The sequence below is a fragment of the Microplitis mediator genome, chromosome 2, assembly GCF_029852145.1.
Source record: "Microplitis mediator isolate UGA2020A chromosome 2, iyMicMedi2.1, whole genome shotgun sequence".
In the NCBI taxonomy this organism is placed as follows: domain Eukaryota; kingdom Metazoa; phylum Arthropoda; class Insecta; order Hymenoptera; family Braconidae; genus Microplitis; species Microplitis mediator.
The window spans coordinates 8,640,580-8,660,688 of record NC_079970.1 but is presented as its reverse complement, the minus strand read 5'-3'; the positions used below and the strand labels follow the sequence as shown (position 1 = coordinate 8,660,688).

Genomic DNA, 20,109 nt, shown 5'->3' with positions numbered 1-20,109 from the left:
AATGTTGACGTCGAAGATAAGAATTTAATGTATATTAATTCTACTATAAAAAATATATTATCAAACTGATAGTGATTGTGACGCACTTATTAGTAAAATAAAAATAACAAAAAACTATTTCTTTTTTTTTTTTTTTTATGAATGTTGTATTAAATCTTTTGACAAGCATATATACAAATTTATATGAATATCTCATTTAAATTTTATTTTTTTTATTCAAGATGTGTTTGAATCTGAATCATTGGAATCATTTGGATTTCGTGAATGTCTTGTACTTCTTCGACTCTGTGATCTTGATCGTGATCTATGTCTTGACGTAGATTTTTTACTTTTCTTCACTCTGTGGGATCTTGAAGCACTTGGACTGTCATAATTACTGTGATTAAAATTAAAATTAAATTTTTAATTAAAAATTATTTTAATATTTTAAATAACAAAATAATTATTCAATAAATATTTATATTTACCTTCTATGAGAACTTTTCTTTTTCTTGTGTTTTTTGTGAAATCTATGTCTGTCGGAGTAACTGCGGCTTCGACTTCTTGATCTTGAACCAGATCTTGATCTTGACATTGACTTTAGTCTTGAGCGTTTGGCCCCAAGATCAGCGCTCTTAAGTCTATTCATTAATGAATTGTGACTTGAACGCGAATCCTCAACTTCCTCAGGCGTAGGCGATGGAATCGAATGAATTTCATCCAATTCATCTTCCATCCTCATTTCAGCATTTGATTTAGATAATGCAGGTGCTTGAATTTGGCTAAGAAACATAGCGGCTTTTTTCTTTCTTTCAAGTTGAAGCTGCTTTTCACGTGAACTGGATGCAAGTTTATCTCTAGCAGCAGCAGCAAGTTTGTCTTTGAGTTTAGTTTCTATCGATTTATATTTTACTTGATTCTGACAATCTTCAAGAATATCATCAGTGAGATCAACCAATTCTTTTTCTTCTGTTTCATTATTCGAAGTTATTTCTAATTTATTTATTTCTTTTTCTTGCTTTACTGAAGAATTTTCTTCATCAAGATTAGGCATAGGTGAATTTGATTTAGAATTATTAACTTCTTTTTTTTCATTTTCTTGTTCATCATCACTCTCTTCCATTGGCAAAGCACTACGTTTTTCCATCACAGTTGTGTCACTGTCCTTTGGTTTTTTAATAGAAAACGATACTGTTGTAATTTGTTTGTCTCCTTTTTTCTTAGCTTGAATCATCTTTACTCTCTTTTGTACTTCTTCCATTCTCTGTTGTTTTTTTTGAAGTTCTTCTAGTTTTTTCTGTTTTTCTTCTTGTGGTTCATGTTTACGTAACAACTCCTCTTCAGTAAGTGCTTTAGAATTAGCACCACCTTCATAAATTGTTAACTTATGTGCGTAATAACCATGATATTGATGCGATAGCTCAAGAAAGTTAAATCTAGCATCGCCTTTTGCTTTTACAATAGCTTCAAAATCGCGACCATTTTTCGCAACATAGCTGGCCATCTTATCAATTATTATTTGTACATCAGCAGGTGGGACAATAAAAGACGGCCTACTTAAAGGCTTAGGTGGAGTTGGTCCATAAGGTACTAATGGCGCTGGAGATTCTTTTATTGTTGGTGTCAATGGAGTATCGATAGGTATTGATGGTGATTGAACTTGTCCATTTGGGCCATAAATTACTGGACCATGAGAATATTGCTGTGGTATTGGTGGATAAGGTGCGTAACTCTGTTAATAAAAAAAAAAAATTTATTGATTTTAATATAAGTTAGTATTAAAAAAGTTTTATAAATAAGGAATAAATTTTTTAAAATTTTACCTGTGTTGATACTGGTGGACAATATCCAGATGGTGGCACTTGTTGAGCCGGTACTTCAGGTGAAAATGGTGGATTTCTGGATTGCGGAGGTTTACCCGTAATTTTGTTCACCAACATAGAATACGCACAATCTGCTGATGGTTTGTATTGTATACTCGGTATACTGGGTGCCTGTTGAACAATTTAAAAAAATAATTAAATTTTAATCATATGAAAACCACAAATTAATTTTCTAAACTTGATCCGTCAAGCGATACTTGTATTAGCGAAATTTTTTAATTTTATTAATTAATAAAATTAAATTTGAAGCTATTTATAAATATGAAAATAATAAATTACATTATTTAATATTATTTTTTCGCTACAAATATCGTAAGATCGATCATATCGCGTAATGCGTAGTGTGGTTTAAAAAAAAAGCAAAGGACGCAACAGTGGATCCAAATGCATACCAGAACCAGCCCTGGAAACAGAAATATTTCAGATTTAAATTAGCAGAGTGAGAACAATAAATGATATTTTTCATTATTATAAACTCGTAATTCGAAGGCTTGTTTTTTTTTTATTGGATAAAATTCGTAATAAAAAGAAATGATATCTTGTAATATAATTTATCTTTCATCAAATTCATTGCACAAACCTCCGATAAGAACTGCGTCATTTAAATGTCAATAAAGTTTTCAGCTCCGTACTCACCAAACAGAGACAATAAACTCAATGGACATTTTATATTTTATTTTAAACTTTATTATTAGTTATTATATTATATAACTTAAACTTCCATCAACCTACCGCTTCAACTTTAGTCATTGATGATGCAAGACTAGGGTGCAGATAAGGCTCATCATTTTCATCAGACTCTTCGTCAGACTCTAAAATAATAAATATTAAATAAATAAAATTTATATAAGCAATATATTTATAAATATTTCTCTGAATTATAAAACATACCAAGTTCTTCTTTCTCTGGTTGTTTTTCAGGATTATATTTTCCTTGTTTTATTGCATCAAGTACAAGTTTATAATAAGAATGAAGTGCTCCTTCTATTGAAAGAAATGCGAATTGTGGATTATTAGATTGTTTTGCTTTTATTAATATTTCCATTTGACTGCCTTGGCGGCTTATGAACAACGCTGTTTTAGTAATAATAGCGTTGAGTTTTTGCGTTTCTGGCTGTAAAAATAAATTTTTATATTTAGTATACATGCATAATTATTTAGTAATCAATCTTATTCTATTTATATATACATATATTTTATATTTACCAAAACCATTCCTTCTGGCGCCTCTATTTCAGATGGAAGAACAAAAGCTTGATCATCATCATCTTGTGAACCATCTGATGGTTTTGGACTCATTGAGTCTTCACCTACACCCGCATGATTATCTTGATCATCGTAATTGTAAGCTACTTGTCCATAAGTATTATCACTTCCCAAGGCTTGATGTAGTCGTTTTATTTCTTCCTCTACAAAGCAACAAAAAAAAAAAATTATTGTATCAAAATAAAAAGTATTTTTAATTAAAATTTTTCAAAATTGTAACTTACCATGATACATTAATTCTTCAGCATCATTATTGTAGAGAGACCGATATCTTTCTTCGTCACAAAGTTGCTCAATTTTAAATTCATCTTCTGTAAGTATGGTACGTGCGTCAAAACCACCCGGTGGCGGCTCGTGAACTCGCAAATCCGCCAGTGCCCCGCGTCCATCGTATCTAAAGACACATAAAAATTGAGTTAGAGTTTTATAAATAATTATTTTATCAATAGATCATTATATATTAATCCCGCTCGGCATCTGAAAATAAAAAAAAAAAGTTAGTGATAAAAAAGTCCTGTCTTTGTTGTAAGCTGCAATAATGGGAAATAAGTACAAAGGAAGTATATTTCTTTTTTTTTTTTTCTTTTTTTTTCAACGGTAGGCCAGAGGGATTGATTTTCAAGATTATGCCTTAAAAAATACATAAATTTAAAAAGTATAAATTTAAATAATTAGAAAGGAATAATAAAATTTTATAAAATAGCAGGAATAAAAAAAGGATTTACATTTTTTATTGTAAATAAAATAAATAAAATTATTAATAAATAATATAATTAATAATCATAATAATAATTATTATTATAAATTGGGGGAAAAAACTCTAAACCATTCACTCTGTACCACGCCGTATTGGTGAAGTTTGGACATTAATACATACCGTGCCGAGCAATCGTAAAAAATACGATCCCCGGCTGCCGATTGACTCTTTACCCTGTGTCTCTCACCTTGCTGGAGGGAAGCTCGGTGACAACAAGGATACTTCTTGAAATTTCACAAGGATTCAAGGACCCCATTTGTCACCTGTGCCGGGCGCGCCACACTGGAAGAAGGTAGTTCAGCGTAACACCTGCATAAATCTTAAACAGTCTCCAGATTTTTTCTTATCCAAAATTTAATCTCTCGGACATCATTAATCAGTATTTTGAAGAAGCATTTTTTTTAAATAGAATGTCACAATCTCTGATTATCTATTCTCCATCAGCGTCCTCTTGTCACTGTTGGTCATACCTTTACGTATTTAAAACGTACTGGTGCGTTAACAAGAAGAAAATAATAGTAATTATATCCTAGACGTTAGATTTGATTCTAGGTTATAAAAACGGACCTGTCTATCTTTAATGTGTTATCAGCCATCCACGGTATCAAATGCTTCCCGTGATCAATCATTTTCGCCTTCTCATCGTCTCGAAATAATTTGCAGCTGTATCCAAACACCAATAGCTCCTGTGGTTCCTCTTCATTATTTTTTTTACGTAGAATTCCAGAGTCAACAAGCCATCGATGATTTTTCGACGCCATTCCTGTGGAAACTGAATTAAAAATCGAGAAACTCGAAGAAAAAGATAAATTACTTCTACACACTTTTATTATTTCTATATACATGTGTACTACTCTATCATTATAGATGTCATTAGTTGTTTGTTCATTTTGCGCATGTTCAAAATTATTACATCTCCTTCATCAATCTTTGATTTCCGATTTTTAAAATAAAAACGAAAACTATATGAGTGTGTGAGTGTAGCAGACATTAGACAATTTATAAATTTAAAAGAAATTAATTAATTAATTAAAATAATTAAATTGAATAAAATACGCGTACGGATTTTACATTTATATAAATATGCATTTTTCATTTTTTACTCAACTTACACTTTATTCATTTATTATAAAATTAAAAAAATTGACAATTGTCAGCTACATTCACACTCATCTAAATGTGCGTTTTTTCAAATTCATAATTTTTTTTCGTCTGATTAATTAGTTTACTTTCGATTGCTTCAGTTTTTTTTTTACTGTTATTTTATCAATTTTACTTTTTTTTTTTTTAATTAATTAATTAATTTTATTTTTAATGTTTCACCCGTTATATATACATATAATATAAGACAATTAAATAACATATTAATTTAATAAACTAGGTATGTGTGCATTGCGAAGAAAATTACAATATTTAACAACAATAATCGGTACATGTGCATATAACAAACGAACGCACTTAATAATGCAGCTTATTAAAGTCCCACCAATGAACACACGTGTAAAAAATTATGATATTAAAAGTAGCAGACAATACAAAACATATTTCGTTTAAATGAACAACTAAAATACTTATAGAAAAAAAATTAATGATCCTGAAGTTAGCAGACAATTAGTTTTTTTTTAATTTTTTTTTTTCAACAAATCAATTACAAAAAAGCAAAAACTAAAAATATGCACATGTAGAAAATTTAAAAAACTACAATTTTTTCAAATATTTTTTTTTTTATAATTTATTGTTTAAAAAAAAAATCTTAAAATTATTAAACGTTGGCTAACTTCAGTATCATAAAAATTATTAGAATTGCATATCAAAAACTTTAAAAAATTTTTTTGTACATATTCTAAAAATTTAATTTTACTTACCTATAATTTATTTATAAAACTTACAAAATGCTCTGATGTCTGCCACTTTTATTATCATACAAAATTAACGCTGATTACTATCACAGCAAATTCTAAATGAAAATAAATTAAAATTTGGTTTTCATTAAATTTTTGATTACAAAAAAAGTAATACTCAAATTTACCTTACAGAAAACAGTTTAATTAAAAAAAAATTATTTTTTTTTATTGTTATATTAAGGGCCAGTTTTTCAAACCGGGTTTATTTTCAATCCAGGTTTAAATTATTATCATTGCTGGTATATTATTATATCTATATCTTATTAATGTATAGATATACTAGCAATATTAATTTAAACTCGGGTAAAGTAAACCAGGTTTAAAAAACTGGCCCTAAGTGTGGTACAAGCAATATATTTTCATAGATTATCCTTAATAAATTATAATTATCTAAAACTATAATTTTATTTATTAACAATTATAAATAAATTACAAAATTACAATCATTATTTATTATTTACATTATCAAATTTTTCTCGTAAATATTTGAGTCCTTGGGCTATTTTATCACTATCTAAATCTCTTTTGTTTTTACTTTCTATCTCTTCACTTTCAGCAGAAGTATCACTTGGAAGTGGAATTTGTGACAGAATTGCATAGTTGTCAATTACTGATGTCGGTGGCATTGGCCCAATAATTTCTGAATCATCGTCACCTGAGTCAACACTTAAACGATTAGGAACGACGGCAGGATGAACTTCCCAAAGTGAGTGAGGGAGTGTAGAGGTATTGGATGAAGATGGAGGTACAGAATATATCGGTGGAGGAGGTTCTGAAAAATTGATTGCAGAAATATCTGGTGGAGTTGATATACGCGATGATAATGTAGAATTTTTGTCTTGATCATTTGATGAATCAGGAAAAATAATTGGGTCTACAGTTTTTATTTCTGTCTTGTTGTCATTATCATCACCAGTATCTGGACCAGTTGATTCCCACAAATCTGTAGGATCTGGTCCATTAATTTTAAGTCTCAGAGGATCATCTTCATTATCAAGTTGTTTTGCTACTAATTGATAGTCTCTATTGTGTTTTAAATATCCTCCACTTTTGAAATTATCATAAGCTGGAGCAAATTCACCATGACGATCTTTTCGACGTTTTTCAATCCATTCTTCTTGTGACAATTCACGCCAACTAGGACGTTTGCCTAAAAGTTCTCCAAATGCTTTAATCTTATCTTCAATTGTTTTCAAATTATTTTTTTCTTGGTCAGAATCTCTTGAGTTATCTGTTTCCTTAGAAATTTCTGGTTCAGAAGTAGTAGAAAGAACTGTTTCATTATTAGGAATATCATTTGTTTTATCTGCTTCAGTTGAAGTGGATCCAGCTATCGTTGATTGAGTTTCCTTAGCAATTTCTTCTTCAGTTGGCTCTGGTGGAAGACCAGCTCTTATCCTCTGTCTAATTCTTGCAGCTTTTAATCTATTCTGCTCCATTTTACTTTTTAATTCTTTAATTTCTTGAACTTCTTTTTGTCTTTGTTCAGTTTCTTTCCTTAGTTTAGCAAGATTAGCTTGTTGTTTAGCTCGCTCATCTTCATCTTGAGAAAACGCATAATAACCAACACCATGAGCTCGTGCTTCATCAAACAAAATATCTTGATAATGAATATCTGATTTATGAGTTAGTTTTTCTGTTTGTTCTTCCCATTTTTTTCTCATTATTTCTATTTCCGGTTCTTTTTCCGGTGGAATAAATTTGTACTGTGGTTTATTATTATTTTCATTTTCAACTGGTTTTTCAACAATTTCATCTTTTATTAAATTATCTTTTTCTTTCATTTTAGGTAAATCTTTTCTCAAACATTTTCTCGTACGTCCAAAACAATCTTGATACTCAACCCAGTCTTCTTCAGGATCCGAAGCTAAATCATTGTAATCTTCTTCATGATAAATTTCACTGTCCGATTCATCTGATTTATTTGAAAAATCAACCAAATAACGATCATCATTATCATTATCACCACCATCATATCCTTGCTTTTTCAATTTGTCATAAAGTCTAGCTTTGGCTTCAAGCATATATTTTGATTTCTTTAACAAATTTATATCTTCAATTTCAGTTACTTTTTCTGGTTTGTTTAGTTTTTTCTCTTCTTTATTTTTAATTTTTTTCGTTTTAACTTTTGGCTTTGGTAAATTTGTTTTTGTAAAATCCATTTTAGCTTTTGCTTCTTCAACTTCTGCATGTTTACGTAAAAGTTCTGCTTTTAAACCAACTAATGATGAATAATTGACATTTATTTTTTTACTATTATTCATTGTTATTTTAAATTTGTTTTATTTATTCAATAAATACAATAATAAACGTTTATTTACGTTTTTTAAGGGTTATGTTGATGTAAATAAATTATTTTATTTTAATTTTTTAACTACTGTTGATAAAGTCAGCATTCAATGGATCGGTTGATAAAATTCCAACAGAATTAATTTCCAAAACACCCGTGAATAGGAATGATACTGAAGTTAGCCGACGTTTAATCATATTTTATTTTTTTTTTTAAAACGATAAATTATAAAAAAAAAAAATATTTACAAAATTTTACCTATTGCTTTTGTAATTTTCTATATGCGCATATTTTTAGTTTTTTTCTTTGTAATCAATTTGTTGAAATAAAAGATTCTAAAATTTTTAATTGTCTGCTAACTTCAGGATCATGGACAAGAACTGTGTGATTGGTTGGATTCAAAAACAAAATTTGTAACGTATAATAGAAATAACAATGAATGAGGGCCATAACATAAAATGAATTTACCACATTTATTAAGTGCCATCGAAATAGTGTAGAGTTTTGTGATTCGTGAATTTGATGTTTTATTCATTATTAACAAACTGTTATGATAGAAATATTATTAATACGTTAATTTTGAATTTAAATTTGAGTGAAAATAATTTATTAAGATAATTAACCCAATTGAAGAAAGTTTAATTGATTTTACAAAAGACATTTTTATTTATCATTTTACATTCCAACCATAAAACGACCGTTACGTTTTAAAAATTATTTTATTTTATTTCAACGTAATAAATCATGGGTAATTTAACGAGTAAATTATTCTTAAACGATGAAGAAGGCAAATCAAAACTACCGAGTCATATTAAAATGGGAGTAATTGAAAAAAATCAAGAAAAGCATCAATGTACTCCGGTCATGACAAAAAAAAATTTGCCAGCTGATCCACGATCTGCTACTGCTGGCATACATAGGACTCCAATTGAGGTAATTTATTTAAATTTATAAAATATTAATTTTTGTTATCATTAAATAAATTTTTAGAAACAATAAGTAAATTTTTTTTATTGTAATTTTAAATTATTTTGTAGCTTGATGTAACTCCTACTGCTGTACCTAGACGAGTGGCAAAAGCAATACCTAAATACTTACAATCGAAACAATATCTTGAGACTGATATCGATAGTGTTATGCCATCATTATCATCAACACACAAAGTATTAGATCCTCGATCGCCTAACGCTCCTTGCACACGAACTCCTATTATGGTAAATGAAACTTTTACATTTAAATAATTAATATTATATATTTACGTTAATTTTTTTTTGTTTTATTGTTTTTAGGTTAAACCTTCATCTGATTATTTGTCTCCCGTTGTATTGATAAAAGAAGCACCAGAAATGGATACGCCAAAAACTTCTGTCAACGTACTTGATCCACGTTCACCGGCAATCAATTTCGATAGAACACCAATTTTAAAACCTAAATCACCTAAACGTAACGATTCACGTGTTCAACAAAATAACTCAATTGAATGTGGCACAGAATTATCAAACCCACAATTGACTTATTGTGAAACTACAAGTGATTTCAATGTATCTGAAATTCAAGTTCTGCCTGAAATTATTTCTCACCACCAACAACCATCAGATTTGAAAAAACGTTTAGAATTGAATGATGAATTTAATAACAGTTTTGACGATTGCTTGTTTACTAAGTGTAGTTCTGATGAAAGTGATTCAGAAGAACAATTAACTGTTATTCCTAACGTAAAAGCTGTGAAAACAAACGAACAATTGCCATTCACCCGTGATACAATGGAACAAGAATTAACGTGTGACAGTAAACAAATTCAAAAAATCGATGAGAATCTAGAACATGTGTCTATTGTTACAAATACAATAAATAAAAAATCTAAGATTGATACTGAAGAAAAAATTCGTATTTGGAGAGATTCAATATCACCCGAACTTCTTGAAGAACCAAAATCGAAAACCATAATACCTAAAGCCGAAGAAATTATTATTGAATTTGATAAAGACAAATCTATTATTAAATCCGATAAGACTGATAATGTTTTGACCGAAGTCATTGATGAAAATACAAATAATAAAGGTCCTGTTGTAAAAAAGAAGAAGACTGTACACAAAAGAAAAGATTCTAAGCCATTATTAAATGATAAAAAGTTATCCAACACCGTTGGAGTACGTACACCATTAAGTAATAGATCAAATAGCCGAAAATCTCAAGTTTTATCTAAATCACCTCAACAAATACTTAGAAACAAAGCTCTTTCAGCAAAACCATATCAACAAGAAAATACACCCCCACGTAGTAAAAATTTAAACTCTAAAATTAAGTCGAGCAATGCACATTGGGATTTAGATAAAACTGTTATTATTTAATAATAATTTAAACGTTTATTTTTAATATTTAAACTTAAATTATTGTCTCGTATTTACATCAGTTGTAAACTTTAAATTATTTTTACAACTCCAAAAAATCAATAATTATTGGATCTATTTTATTACTTACATTAATAAATTAACAATGTATTTTTAATCTAATGATATTTAATGACCGTAAATTTCGTTCTTTCTGAAATAATTAATTTATTTATTAACTTTTTTACGTTATATATTTTTTTTTTCAAGTGTACGAGTGTGTCGATAAAATAAATTTTTTTAAAAGAAAAGATGATGCCTCAATTATTGACACTAAGAAATAATCAAAACATAATATATCTAATATTGATAATAGATACATTTTTTTAACGCATTGATACTTCTATCAGTTTAATTAATCGCTTTGATTAATAATAATTTGAATTTTTTAATAAATATAAAGCATGTTATAAAGTAAAATTACTACAATATACCATTTATTGATGTATATATGTCTAGAAAATTTGTAATTGTGTTGCTTTTATGAACGTCTATTTTGTCTAATCTTTTATGATTCTGAAGTTACCAAGCAATCAAAATTTTCCGGATTTTTTTTCAACAAATCAATTACAAAAAGAAACTAAAAAATGCACTTGTAGAAAATTAAAAACTCTACATATAAAAAAATCAAAAAATTATTTGACGTCGGCTTACTTCAGAATCACGATCTTTTATATTATAAATTTAATTTTTAACACTCAGAGAAAGTTGTACTTTTACGATGAAAGTCTTTTTAATTAAAGAAAATTATTTCTTTATAATTATCAAGAATATTTTTTCTTGTATCAAGAATTACATTGATGTCATAAAAAAATTTTTTTTTTATTTCTAGTCGAATCATTTGTTGATTTATCTCAAATGATTAAATTAAAATTAAACTCACTATAAATAATTATTAAGTCTTTTTAAGAAGTTTAAAGAAAATTTAGTAAATAATCGAGTAGAATAAAGCGTCAATTAATTGTGCCGTTCATTGGGTGACCTTTTTTTTAAATTTATTATTATTTGAAAGTCCCGCTCAAAATCATACAATGACGCATGCGCCCAATTAATTCTAATGAATTTACATGTGAACATACTCTTATTTTTTCTTTCGTATCTTTACCTCGCGTGTTTAACCAAATTATTTTCACGTGTTAGTGTTTATTTATAATTAAAATTGAATATAAAAATTATTTATAATTTTATTTATAGTAAATGATAAAATAATAAATTTATTTTTCAATAAAATTAATAATGGTGGTAAAAAAAGTTGAAAAAAATTCAGAATTAGAATTTACTGATAATTATGAAAAAATGAAGGTTAAGAAATCAAAGAAAAGAAAATGTGATCAAGAATTTATTGAAGATAAATATGAAGAAATAAGAGAAAAAATAAATGAAAATGAAGGTAATAAACGAATTAGATATCTTTTACCATTGAAAACTAAAGATGGATCTATTAAGAAACAAGTTATTGAGGAAGAAATTGAAGATGAAGAAGAAGAACAACAAAATTTAAGTGAAAATGATAACAACGATAATGAAGTTGAAAATGACAGTGATAATGAATTTATTGAAAGTTTCAAAATGAAAAAACAAAATGTTAAAACTAAAAAAGAAATGACAGATATTGAGCTTATGGCCCACAGAAGTAGATTATTGAATGAACGAAGAATAAAAATTGGACTAACAGCCAGTAGTATTTTAGAAAATCCTGAATTAAAAATTAATAATTTTACGATTCTCTTGGATTTTATGGAAGAGAAAACTCCCGGTATTGATATTACTATAAAAAAACTTGCAACAGTTTCATTGCTTGAAGTTTTTAAAGACATATTGCCGTCTTACCATCTTCATCAACTCAAACAAGAAGGAGTAAAACGTAATTTTTTTTTATTTTTATTTATTTAAATATTTATTGTTATTTATTATTAAACTTAATCGTTTTTATTTTTAGATAAAAAGGAAACATTTCAGTTACAAAATTATGAGGCTTCATTATTAAGAAATTATAAAAATTATCTACAAAAATTAGAAAAGTTGGCTGAAAAATTAAGAAAAAAAAAAGGCGATACTAGAATTGTTGCTGAACCGGAAATGCAACTTGGAGAACTTGCTATTACATGCATGTGTGATTTATTATCTTCAAATCCATACTTCAATTACTCATCTAATATTGCAAACTTTTTAATTCCTTATTTAAATAACAAACGTCAAAATGTAAGAGAAATAATTGCTAAATGTTTTTCTCAACTATTTAAAGAAGATAAAAAAGCCGAATTAACATTAACGATTGTACGTAAATTAAATCAATTTATAAAATCAAAAGAATATTCATTACATACTGAAGCATTGTCAGTACTTTTGTCATTAAGAATTAGAAATGTTAATTTGGACAAAGAACGTGACGATGAATTGAAACAGAAAAAGTTAATGAGCCATAAACAAAGAATTCTTGCTTTAAGTAAACGTGAACGTAAAAAGAATAAAAAATTAGAAGAAGTTGAAAAAGAGTTGCTTGAAACAAAAGCTGAAGAAAATAAAGCTCAAGCTCACAAAATCTTAACTGAAATTACGACAATTGTTTTTACAATTTATTTCCGAGTTATAAAGAATGCTCCTAATTCTAAAATTTTATCTGCTTGTTTAGAAGGATTGGCCAAGTGAGTATATTTATTTTAATTGAAAATATTGATATTTAAACCGTCTATGGATTTAATTAATAAATTTATTTTATTTAAACAGATTTGCTCACTGCATAAATTTAGATTTTTATCAAGATTTAGTTAATGCCATCAACAAATTATTAGCAGAAGGAAATTTAGGACAACGAGAACAGTTACATTGTATTCAGACAGTATTTACAATTCTATCTGGACACGGGTCATCATTAACTATTGATCCTCACAGGTTATTTTTTTTTACAATATAATTTATTAATATATAATTTAAAAATATTAAGGATGAAAAACATTTTTTTTTAATTCGAAAATGAGACTTAGAGGACATTTATTCAACTTTTTAAAGCTGCCCTCAAAGTTACTGTGCGATTAGTTGCTGAATATCGATAATCAAAGACAAAAGGTTCCTTTTTCATTTAAAGGCCGATAACTCAGCAAAAAACTGTCGTACAAAGACAAAAAAAAAATCAAAATGTAACTAAGTAAATTTGTTAACTGAGCTCTGCATTGGTTTTTTTTTTAATTTTCTCGAATTCGTAGACTCAGAAAACAAAACAAAGAAAATTTTTTAAATTTTTGTCTTGAGCTATTTCTTATGATTACGCAATAACGGTAGCTCGAAAAAATTTTTTGCTAGAAGGTCTTCAAATTAGAAATTTCTAGCTTCAAATTGCCTTTTTAAATTTTTTGATACGACCATTTTTCACGGAAATACAGCCTTAAAATATACTAAGAAATTTATAAAATTTTTTTGTTCCTTTAAATTTTTGGATAAGTGTATTTATTTAATATATTTTATATCTAAATATATAATTTGTTAATATTATAATTTACTTTACAGATTTTATTCACATCTGTATAAAATTTTACCCAACATTGATTTGGGGCGTAATCAAGAAAACTGCGAGATTGTTATTCAATGCCTCACTCAAGCTTTGATAAATCGTAGAAGAAGAGTGACTCAAGCACGTCTGGTGTCATTTATTAAACGAATATCGATGATTACACTACAGTTACAACATCATGGATCTCTGGGCCTACTTGGAATTGTAAAAAAATTATTTCAATTATGTAAAACTGCAGAAATTTTATTAGACACTGATAACAATGTTGGAGATGGAACTTATCAACCAGAATTAGATGATCCGGAGTATTGTAATGCACATCGTGCGGCTTTATGGGAATTGATCGCATTGCAGAGACATTATCATTGCATCGTTCAAAGGATGGCAAAAAATATAACATATAATGTTCCAACTACTGGAGAAGGATCTTTAAATCCAGAAATAGCTAAATTATCACCTGAAGAACTTTATTCTCAATATGATCCGTCAGAAGTGGTTTTCAATCCTGCCGTTCAAATTCCTAAAAAACACACTGCTAAAACTTCTGTTACTTTTAGTGGACATTTTATTGATGGAAAATTCGATGATTATGTTCAAGAAATGAAAGACAAACGTTTATCTACCATAGAAAGCTTAGATTTTTACAAAGCAATTAAAACAAAATAATAAAATGTAAAATTTACAATTTTTTTTTTTTTCGCAATTTGTAAGTAAATTTAATAAAAAAATTGTTTTTAAATATTTTAATTCGTTAACATTTCTTTTGATTAATTAAGAGGTTTTCAATTGAGAGAAAAATAATAAATATTTGATAATTATCTTTATTTTTCTACCGAGGATCAATTAAATATTCAAATTATTGTATAAAAATTATACGTAAAAAAATAATAAGAATTTGTTTCACTTAATGCATATTTTGAATTAATTTTTTTCCATTGCTTCACGAATACGAGCTTTCGCTGATGCGATAGATGTTTGAAGATCGTCACTAGGTAGTAAACTTGTTACGCTAAAAAAATTTTTAAATTTAATTAAAGAATTTTTCTTTTTCCCATTTAGATTAAATTCACTACGCAATTAAAATAATAATTACTTGCTGTCTTTCATAATAATCCGTTTTTTTGTTCCTTGGGTATTGGGAAGCAATTTAATTGTAATACCTTTATCAACTTTCTTTACAGCCGAAAAAATTTTGACATCTTTTATAGAATCGTTAAACTGCGATAATTTTTTCGTATCAATTAATTTCGGCCGTTCAACTCTAACTTTAACACTATCATCAATGTTTCGACCTTTATAATTTTTACTACTTGATTGTAAGTGTAATTCGTGAGGTGAAGGAAGACTTGGTTCGCAAACTGGACGGGGATCTATATTTCTTGGAATTCCATTATAAATACTCGTCATAGATTCACTAGGATAGTGTTTATTCAGTCTTTCTTCTGTTAGCGGTAATGCTGGATACTTCTTTTGTCTATTATATTGAGGCCTGGAATTAAACTAATTAATAAACTTATTCTATTGAACTTCTGAATATATAATTATTATTTCAGTACCTAGCTTCGAATACATCAATTTTTAAATTAGCGGCTTCTTCTTTTTGTCTTTTTATTCTTACTGAAATATCTCTACGTCTCTGAATCAATTTTTTTCTAGTTTCTACAACTGACTCTAATTCTGGAGCATAAAATACATGTAAAATCCCACCAAAAAAATTTTTACCATCCAAAAAACGTTTAGCTATTCTAAATACAAATAATAATTGATATTAATAACATAAAATATTACTTTTAAATTAAGGGCATATTTAGACAGTGTCCCTTACTTTTTTAAAATATCCAATGACTTTCAACTGTCTTAACCGTTTTAATAATTTATTAATTAACTAAAAGAAAGTTAAAGCATTAATTGAAAAAAAGACAACGGAGTTCCAATTTCGCTGAGATATAGATTTGACAAATAATAACATCCAGTTATTATCAATTCGTTGAGTAAATTTTAGTTTACAAAGTTTGACTTTTCAAATTACAATATTGACATGAACATCTGACTGAAATTTATTCAACAACTTTCGTTTAATTTCTCATCGATAACAACAATAAGTAATTTTCTTTCAAATCTATATCTCAGTGAAATGGTAAAACTACGTTGCCTTTTTTTTCACCTAATGCTTTAACTTTTTATTAACTCACTTTTATGTATGTCTGTTCGGGTGGAATTTTATAATTGATTTTGAACTATTTTCCTGATGAGCTAGATACTTGAAATTTGGAACGTAGCTCAGAATTAGATGACAATAAAAGAAAATGAAAAAATAATTATCAAAATAATAAAAAGTTTTCAGTATACCACGTTTTTGAAACAGACTCAAAGGTATAAAACAATATCTCTGAGCTTCATAAAGATTTAAAACCACAGATAGTCCTGAAAATTTATGATTGTGAATTTTTAATAGCTATGATAATACTTGTAAGATTTAAAAAAAAACGTGGGGCGCATGCAATTCATAACTGTAAGAAGTATAGAGAGGAGCTATCAATGAAAAAACTTACAGATTGGTTCATATTATTTGCAGTTTAATAAAATTGTTAGTTGAACTATTATGTATCCATTATCTGTTGCATGCATCGCATGTTTTTGGTTTTAAATCTTACAAGTATTTTCATAGCTATCAAAAATTAAAAATCATAAAATTTCAGGACTATCTGTAAAAAGTTCAGAATCTGTATGTGTTTTTAAATCTTCATGAGGCTCAGAGAAATTATTTTATACTTTTTAGTCCGTTTTAAAAACGTAGTATACTAAAATTTTTTTTGATTTAGCTGATTATTTTTAATTCATTAATAAAATTTGTATACAGTTATGACAGCTGAAAGTCATTGAATATTTTTAAAAAGCAGGGAGCACTGTCGAATAATGCTCTTGAAAACATTTGCGTATAAAGTTAATGTTTTTGTCTACAAGTACAATACCTAGCACTTTGTATTCTTTCATAGCGTACATGGTATGATTCTGTAAAATCTTCATCTGGATAATCATTAATTACGACTAATTCTTTAATAACTCCATAAGGTATAATGATTTTTCTCACATCATCAATTAATTTTAATTTCGGTACACCAGATATTATGATATGTTGTGATTCATCATTGACTGTATAAACCTGTTAAATAGAGCTAAATTGTCAAGGAAAAATTTATAAAAAAACAAACACAGAACAATACATAATCATACTTTTAGTGTTGCAATTAATATAATTAACTTTTATGATTAATAATTTATATTATTAGGATACAATGCTACCTTAATTGCTGTTAATTTTTTTCCTTGTCTATAAAGAGGTCGTGTGCGACATAAATCAAGCTGTATATGATGATCCAATTTTTTAATATTATTTACTGATGATTCAGACATTTTTCATTTATTTATAAAAATTAATAACTATAATTAAATAAATAAATAAATATTTTGTTTACAGCTGATGCTACAACGATTTCTTTGTTTATATTTATTTTTCTGAACACGATTTTATAACCAACAAAAATAAAAAGGGTAATTTCTAATTAAGCGGGAAATTTAAATAGTCAAAAATTAATTGTAATTATAAATTTATTATAAAAAAAATATAAAATGTATAAAAAATTTAATTTGTAATGGTTATATATTTAAATTACCAACAAACTTGTTTGTCGGATATTAAAGTTTTTAATGTTTTACGTGTGATCAGTCTTATTGTATGTATAGGTATTGTATAAGTATATAAAATACATATAATATTATCTTTTTCTTTTAATGCATGACATTTATGATACTCTAAACACCAATATGTTTCTTTTGATCTAATAACTGGTTTTTTATTTGAATTTTTTTCATTGTCTTGTTTATCATTTGGTTCAGAAGTTAAAAATACTTCAACAGCTTGATAATAAAATGATCGTAAAATATCCAATTTTTGAGTACCAGTGGGATGACTTGAAGATGGTTTTGGATTTTTACCAGCAACATATTTACCAGTTTGATAATCAATTAATAAAAATCTACAATAAATGAATTATTGTTTTATTAATAATAATAAAAACAAGAAAAAAAGAATACTATATGATTATAATAGTACCCCAATATGGATGGATCCAACGAAATTGTAGAAGGAAAACAGTAAGGATAACATTTTTCAGCTGATCGTAAAATATCAATATGATTTCTCCAGCATTGAATTGCTGTTTTTTCAATTTCTACTAAATCTGGTTTTGGTCCGCATAATGCTAATATTTGAACACCTTCAATTAAAGTTATTGTTATCAATCTAAATGCTATCTAAAACATAAGTAAATTTATTATTAAATAAATAGTTAAATAACAATGAGTGTAAATATAGCGGACTTTAGAAAAATTTAAAATAATAAAAAAATAGAGTAAATAATTAAATAAATAAATACAAAATTCACTTATTAATTTCAAAATTTTTTAAATGGGCATTTTTTAGAAATTATTTACTCTATTTATTTATAATTTTAAATTTGTTTCATGTCTGCTACATTCACACTCATAAATAATAACTAAAATTATGAGATATCAATACATTTGGACTCATTTTAGGTAAAAATACTGGCAAATCACATGAAGTACTGTTTCGATCCATAAATGTTGACATTATAAGTAATTTTATTTCAATAGAATCTAAATCCCACCAGCTTTCAGTTGCTATTGCTATACAACCATGAACAAGAATACAACCATAAGAAGAATCTAAATACTCCACAAATACTTCAAGACTATTCTGAAAATAAAAATTTATAAATTTATTTACGACTAATTAATATTTATTATTATTATTATTATATCACTATAAAAAGAATATATATTTTATTTTATGTACTCGTAGCAAATTATTTTCCGGACATAATATACAGCTTGGTAATGTAATTAATTCAATTCTATTAGAAGTTTTTTCACCAATATCCAAACAATCAAATAATCTATCAATAATAGTACTGCAAGCACGTAAATCTTTTTTTAATTTTTCAATATTACGTGGATTTTTAATTTCTTCAATACCAACAACAAAAATCATCGCATTAAATACGGCATCAATAAAATAATCTAAAATTTTTCTAGTTGTTCCATTAGCAATTGCTATCAATGTAATTGATTCAACATATTCTTTCCAAGATATCACTCGATCTGGCATTTGAGTATCATTTAATTTAATATCTTGTGATTTTAAAAACATATGAATTCCGCTTAATGATGCCATTTTTGAAAAAGTCATCTAAAAAATACAGATAATTACAATTATTTTAAAAACTAATAACAAAATAATAAAACATTTTATGTAAACAAAACTTACAATATTTCCTTCACCTCTTTTTCGTAAAAAAATAGGAATACCTCCAGATGAAGTTAAACACATAACGTGAGCTGCCATATTTTTAAATATTTATAATTTTTTAACTCACTAATCTTCTTAAAGTCATCTATTTTTCTAATGTGAATCAAATTTTTATGACTTTTAGATGTTTTAAATTTGTTAAATTAGTGATCAAAATAATACGTTTAAATAGAAACATAAGATTTTAACAAACCCGTTTGATAATAATTGTTATAAGGATAATTATTGATTAAATAAAGAGAAATTTAAATCTCTAATCCTCAGGCTTCAAATTCAGTCCCTTAAGCCTAAGGACATATAAAGGATCAAGATGATTTTGTTAATCGATGCAGAATCATTTTGATTTGTGACTTGTTGCTCTACCAACGCCGGTAGAAGTAATCAATAGCGAGTATACGGCAGGTGTTTTATGTTTCAACCGCTGATAAATTCATAGTACTCTGAATTTAAATCAGAAAACAAAAGTTTCATTACTAGACACAGAAAAAAATTCTACTTAATATTAAATCCCCTAATAGAATTTACTCAAAAAATTTACTCCTGAAAATTATTTAAGTAACTATTAATTAGTGAAAATTTTATTTTACAAAGAATTTTATTTGAAATAGTGTTGAATTACTATGCAAGTTTTTTAGCTTCGAAAATTTGCTTCTGATTTAATGTATAATTTGGATATATTTTAATTATGTGATAAATATAATACTCATATAAAAATTGTTTGTGGCTTAATTATTACAGTGTGC

The 20,109-nt window shown here is 27.0% G+C and overlaps 6 protein-coding genes across 12 annotated transcripts; 2 read left to right on the top strand and 4 right to left on the bottom strand.

The window, feature by feature from the left end:
• Positions 1-121: 121 nt before the first annotated feature.
• Positions 122-4,709, bottom strand: LOC130664122 (splicing factor, suppressor of white-apricot homolog). 6 transcript variants are annotated; one of them, XM_057463885.1, is made up of 8 exons: positions 4,453-4,709; positions 3,353-3,522; positions 3,069-3,271; positions 2,754-2,976; positions 2,595-2,674; positions 1,803-1,973; positions 468-1,711; positions 122-376 (listed from the first exon to the last, which is right to left on the bottom strand). In XM_057463885.1, the coding sequence occupies exons 1-8, from the start codon at positions 4,644-4,646 to the stop codon at positions 217-219; spliced, it is 2,445 nt and encodes an 814-aa protein (XP_057319868.1). In that variant the 5' UTR covers positions 4,647-4,709; the 3' UTR covers positions 122-216. The 6 variants fall into 6 exon arrangements, with proteins under 6 accessions (XP_057319868.1, XP_057319870.1, XP_057319869.1 ...); XM_057463887.1 differs by having other exon boundaries at positions 123-376; positions 4,006-4,708; XM_057463886.1 differs by having other exon boundaries at positions 123-376; positions 4,073-4,708.
• Positions 4,710-6,180: 1,471 nt separating this feature from the next.
• Positions 6,181-8,139, bottom strand: LOC130664120 (coiled-coil domain-containing protein 174). The gene has a single exon (XM_057463883.1). It carries the CDS (start codon positions 8,051-8,053, stop codon positions 6,236-6,238), a length of 1,818 nt encoding a protein of 605 aa, XP_057319866.1. The 5' UTR covers positions 8,054-8,139; the 3' UTR covers positions 6,181-6,235.
• Positions 8,140-8,440: 301 nt separating this feature from the next.
• On the top strand, positions 8,441-10,633 carry LOC130664121 (uncharacterized). The gene is made up of 3 exons (XM_057463884.1): positions 8,441-9,012; positions 9,117-9,293; positions 9,369-10,633. Exons 1-3 carry the CDS (start codon positions 8,824-8,826, stop codon positions 10,428-10,430), a joined length of 1,428 nt encoding a protein of 475 aa, XP_057319867.1. The 5' UTR covers positions 8,441-8,823; the 3' UTR covers positions 10,431-10,633.
• Positions 10,634-11,571: 938 nt separating this feature from the next.
• On the top strand, positions 11,572-14,643 carry LOC130664029 (nucleolar complex protein 3 homolog). The gene is made up of 4 exons (XM_057463683.1): positions 11,572-12,333; positions 12,409-13,114; positions 13,197-13,361; positions 13,974-14,643. Exons 1-4 carry the CDS (start codon positions 11,706-11,708, stop codon positions 14,641-14,643), a joined length of 2,169 nt encoding a protein of 722 aa, XP_057319666.1. The 5' UTR covers positions 11,572-11,705.
• A 114-nt stretch (positions 14,644-14,757) lies between these two features.
• LOC130664032 (RNA-binding protein 48) lies at positions 14,758-17,510 on the bottom strand. Its single transcript, XM_057463686.1, has 5 exons — positions 17,281-17,510; positions 16,950-17,140; positions 15,534-15,722; positions 15,071-15,466; positions 14,758-14,986 (listed from the first exon to the last, which is right to left on the bottom strand). Exons 1-5 carry the CDS (start codon positions 17,389-17,391, stop codon positions 14,899-14,901), a joined length of 975 nt encoding a protein of 324 aa, XP_057319669.1. The 5' UTR covers positions 17,392-17,510; the 3' UTR covers positions 14,758-14,898.
• Positions 17,511-17,595: 85 nt separating this feature from the next.
• On the bottom strand, positions 17,596-19,940 carry LOC130664030 (protein fuzzy homolog). Of its 2 annotated transcripts, XM_057463685.1 has the most exons (6): positions 19,560-19,940; positions 19,325-19,459; positions 18,854-19,246; positions 18,557-18,754; positions 18,092-18,291; positions 17,596-18,014 (listed from the first exon to the last, which is right to left on the bottom strand). In XM_057463685.1, the coding sequence occupies exons 2-6, from the start codon at positions 19,400-19,402 to the stop codon at positions 17,648-17,650; spliced, it is 1,236 nt and encodes a 411-aa protein (XP_057319668.1). In that variant the 5' UTR covers positions 19,403-19,459; positions 19,560-19,940; the 3' UTR covers positions 17,596-17,647. The 2 variants fall into 2 exon arrangements, with proteins under 2 accessions (XP_057319668.1, XP_057319667.1); XM_057463684.1 differs by having other exon boundaries at positions 17,597-18,014; positions 19,325-19,939.
• Positions 19,941-20,109: the final 169 nt, after the last annotated feature.

Excerpts from the sequence above, each read along its gene's own strand:
- LOC130664121 (XM_057463884.1), top strand. The coding sequence starts at position 8,824 with ATGGGTAATTTAACGAGTAAATTATTCTTAAACGATGAAGAAGGCAAA. Across the intron at positions 9,013-9,116 it reads TACATAGGACTCCAATTGAG|CTTGATGTAACTCCTACTGC; the intron begins GTAATTTATTTA and ends ATTATTTTGTAG. Across the intron at positions 9,294-9,368 it reads GCACACGAACTCCTATTATG|GTTAAACCTTCATCTGATTA; the intron begins GTAAATGAAACT and ends TATTGTTTTTAG.
- LOC130664029 (XM_057463683.1), top strand. The coding sequence starts at position 11,706 with ATGGTGGTAAAAAAAGTTGAAAAAAATTCAGAATTAGAATTTACTGAT. Across the intron at positions 12,334-12,408 it reads CAAACAAGAAGGAGTAAAAC|ATAAAAAGGAAACATTTCAG; the intron begins GTAATTTTTTTT and ends TTTTATTTTTAG. Across the intron at positions 13,115-13,196 it reads TGTTTAGAAGGATTGGCCAA|ATTTGCTCACTGCATAAATT; the intron begins GTGAGTATATTT and ends TTATTTAAACAG.
- LOC130664120 (XM_057463883.1), bottom strand. The coding sequence starts at position 8,053 with ATGAATAATAGTAAAAAAATAAATGTCAATTATTCATCATTAGTTGGT.
- LOC130664122 (XM_057463885.1), bottom strand. The coding sequence starts at position 4,646 with ATGGCGTCGAAAAATCATCGATGGCTTGTTGACTCTGGAATTCTACGT. Across the intron at positions 3,523-4,452 it reads AACACATTAAAGATAGACAG|ATACGATGGACGCGGGGCAC; the intron begins GTCCGTTTTTAT and ends ATGTGTCTTTAG. Across the intron at positions 1,974-2,594 it reads CAATGACTAAAGTTGAAGCG|GCACCCAGTATACCGAGTAT; the intron begins GTAGGTTGATGG and ends ATTGTTCAACAG.
- LOC130664032 (XM_057463686.1), bottom strand. The coding sequence starts at position 17,391 with ATGTCTGAATCATCAGTAAATAATATTAAAAAATTGGATCATCATATA. Across the intron at positions 17,141-17,280 it reads AAAAATTAACAGCAATTAAG|GTTTATACAGTCAATGATGA; the intron begins GTAGCATTGTAT and ends TCTATTTAACAG. Across the intron at positions 15,723-16,949 it reads GAAAGAATACAAAGTGCTAG|AATAGCTAAACGTTTTTTGG; the intron begins GTATTGTACTTG and ends ATTTGTATTTAG.
- LOC130664030 (XM_057463685.1), bottom strand. The coding sequence starts at position 19,402 with ATGGCAGCTCACGTTATGTGTTTAACTTCATCTGGAGGTATTCCTATT. Across the intron at positions 18,755-18,853 it reads CGGAAAATAATTTGCTACGA|AATAGTCTTGAAGTATTTGT; the intron begins GTACATAAAATA and ends TTTTATTTTCAG. Across the intron at positions 18,292-18,556 it reads TACCTAAAATGAGTCCAAAT|ATAGCATTTAGATTGATAAC; the intron begins GTATTGATATCT and ends CTTATGTTTTAG.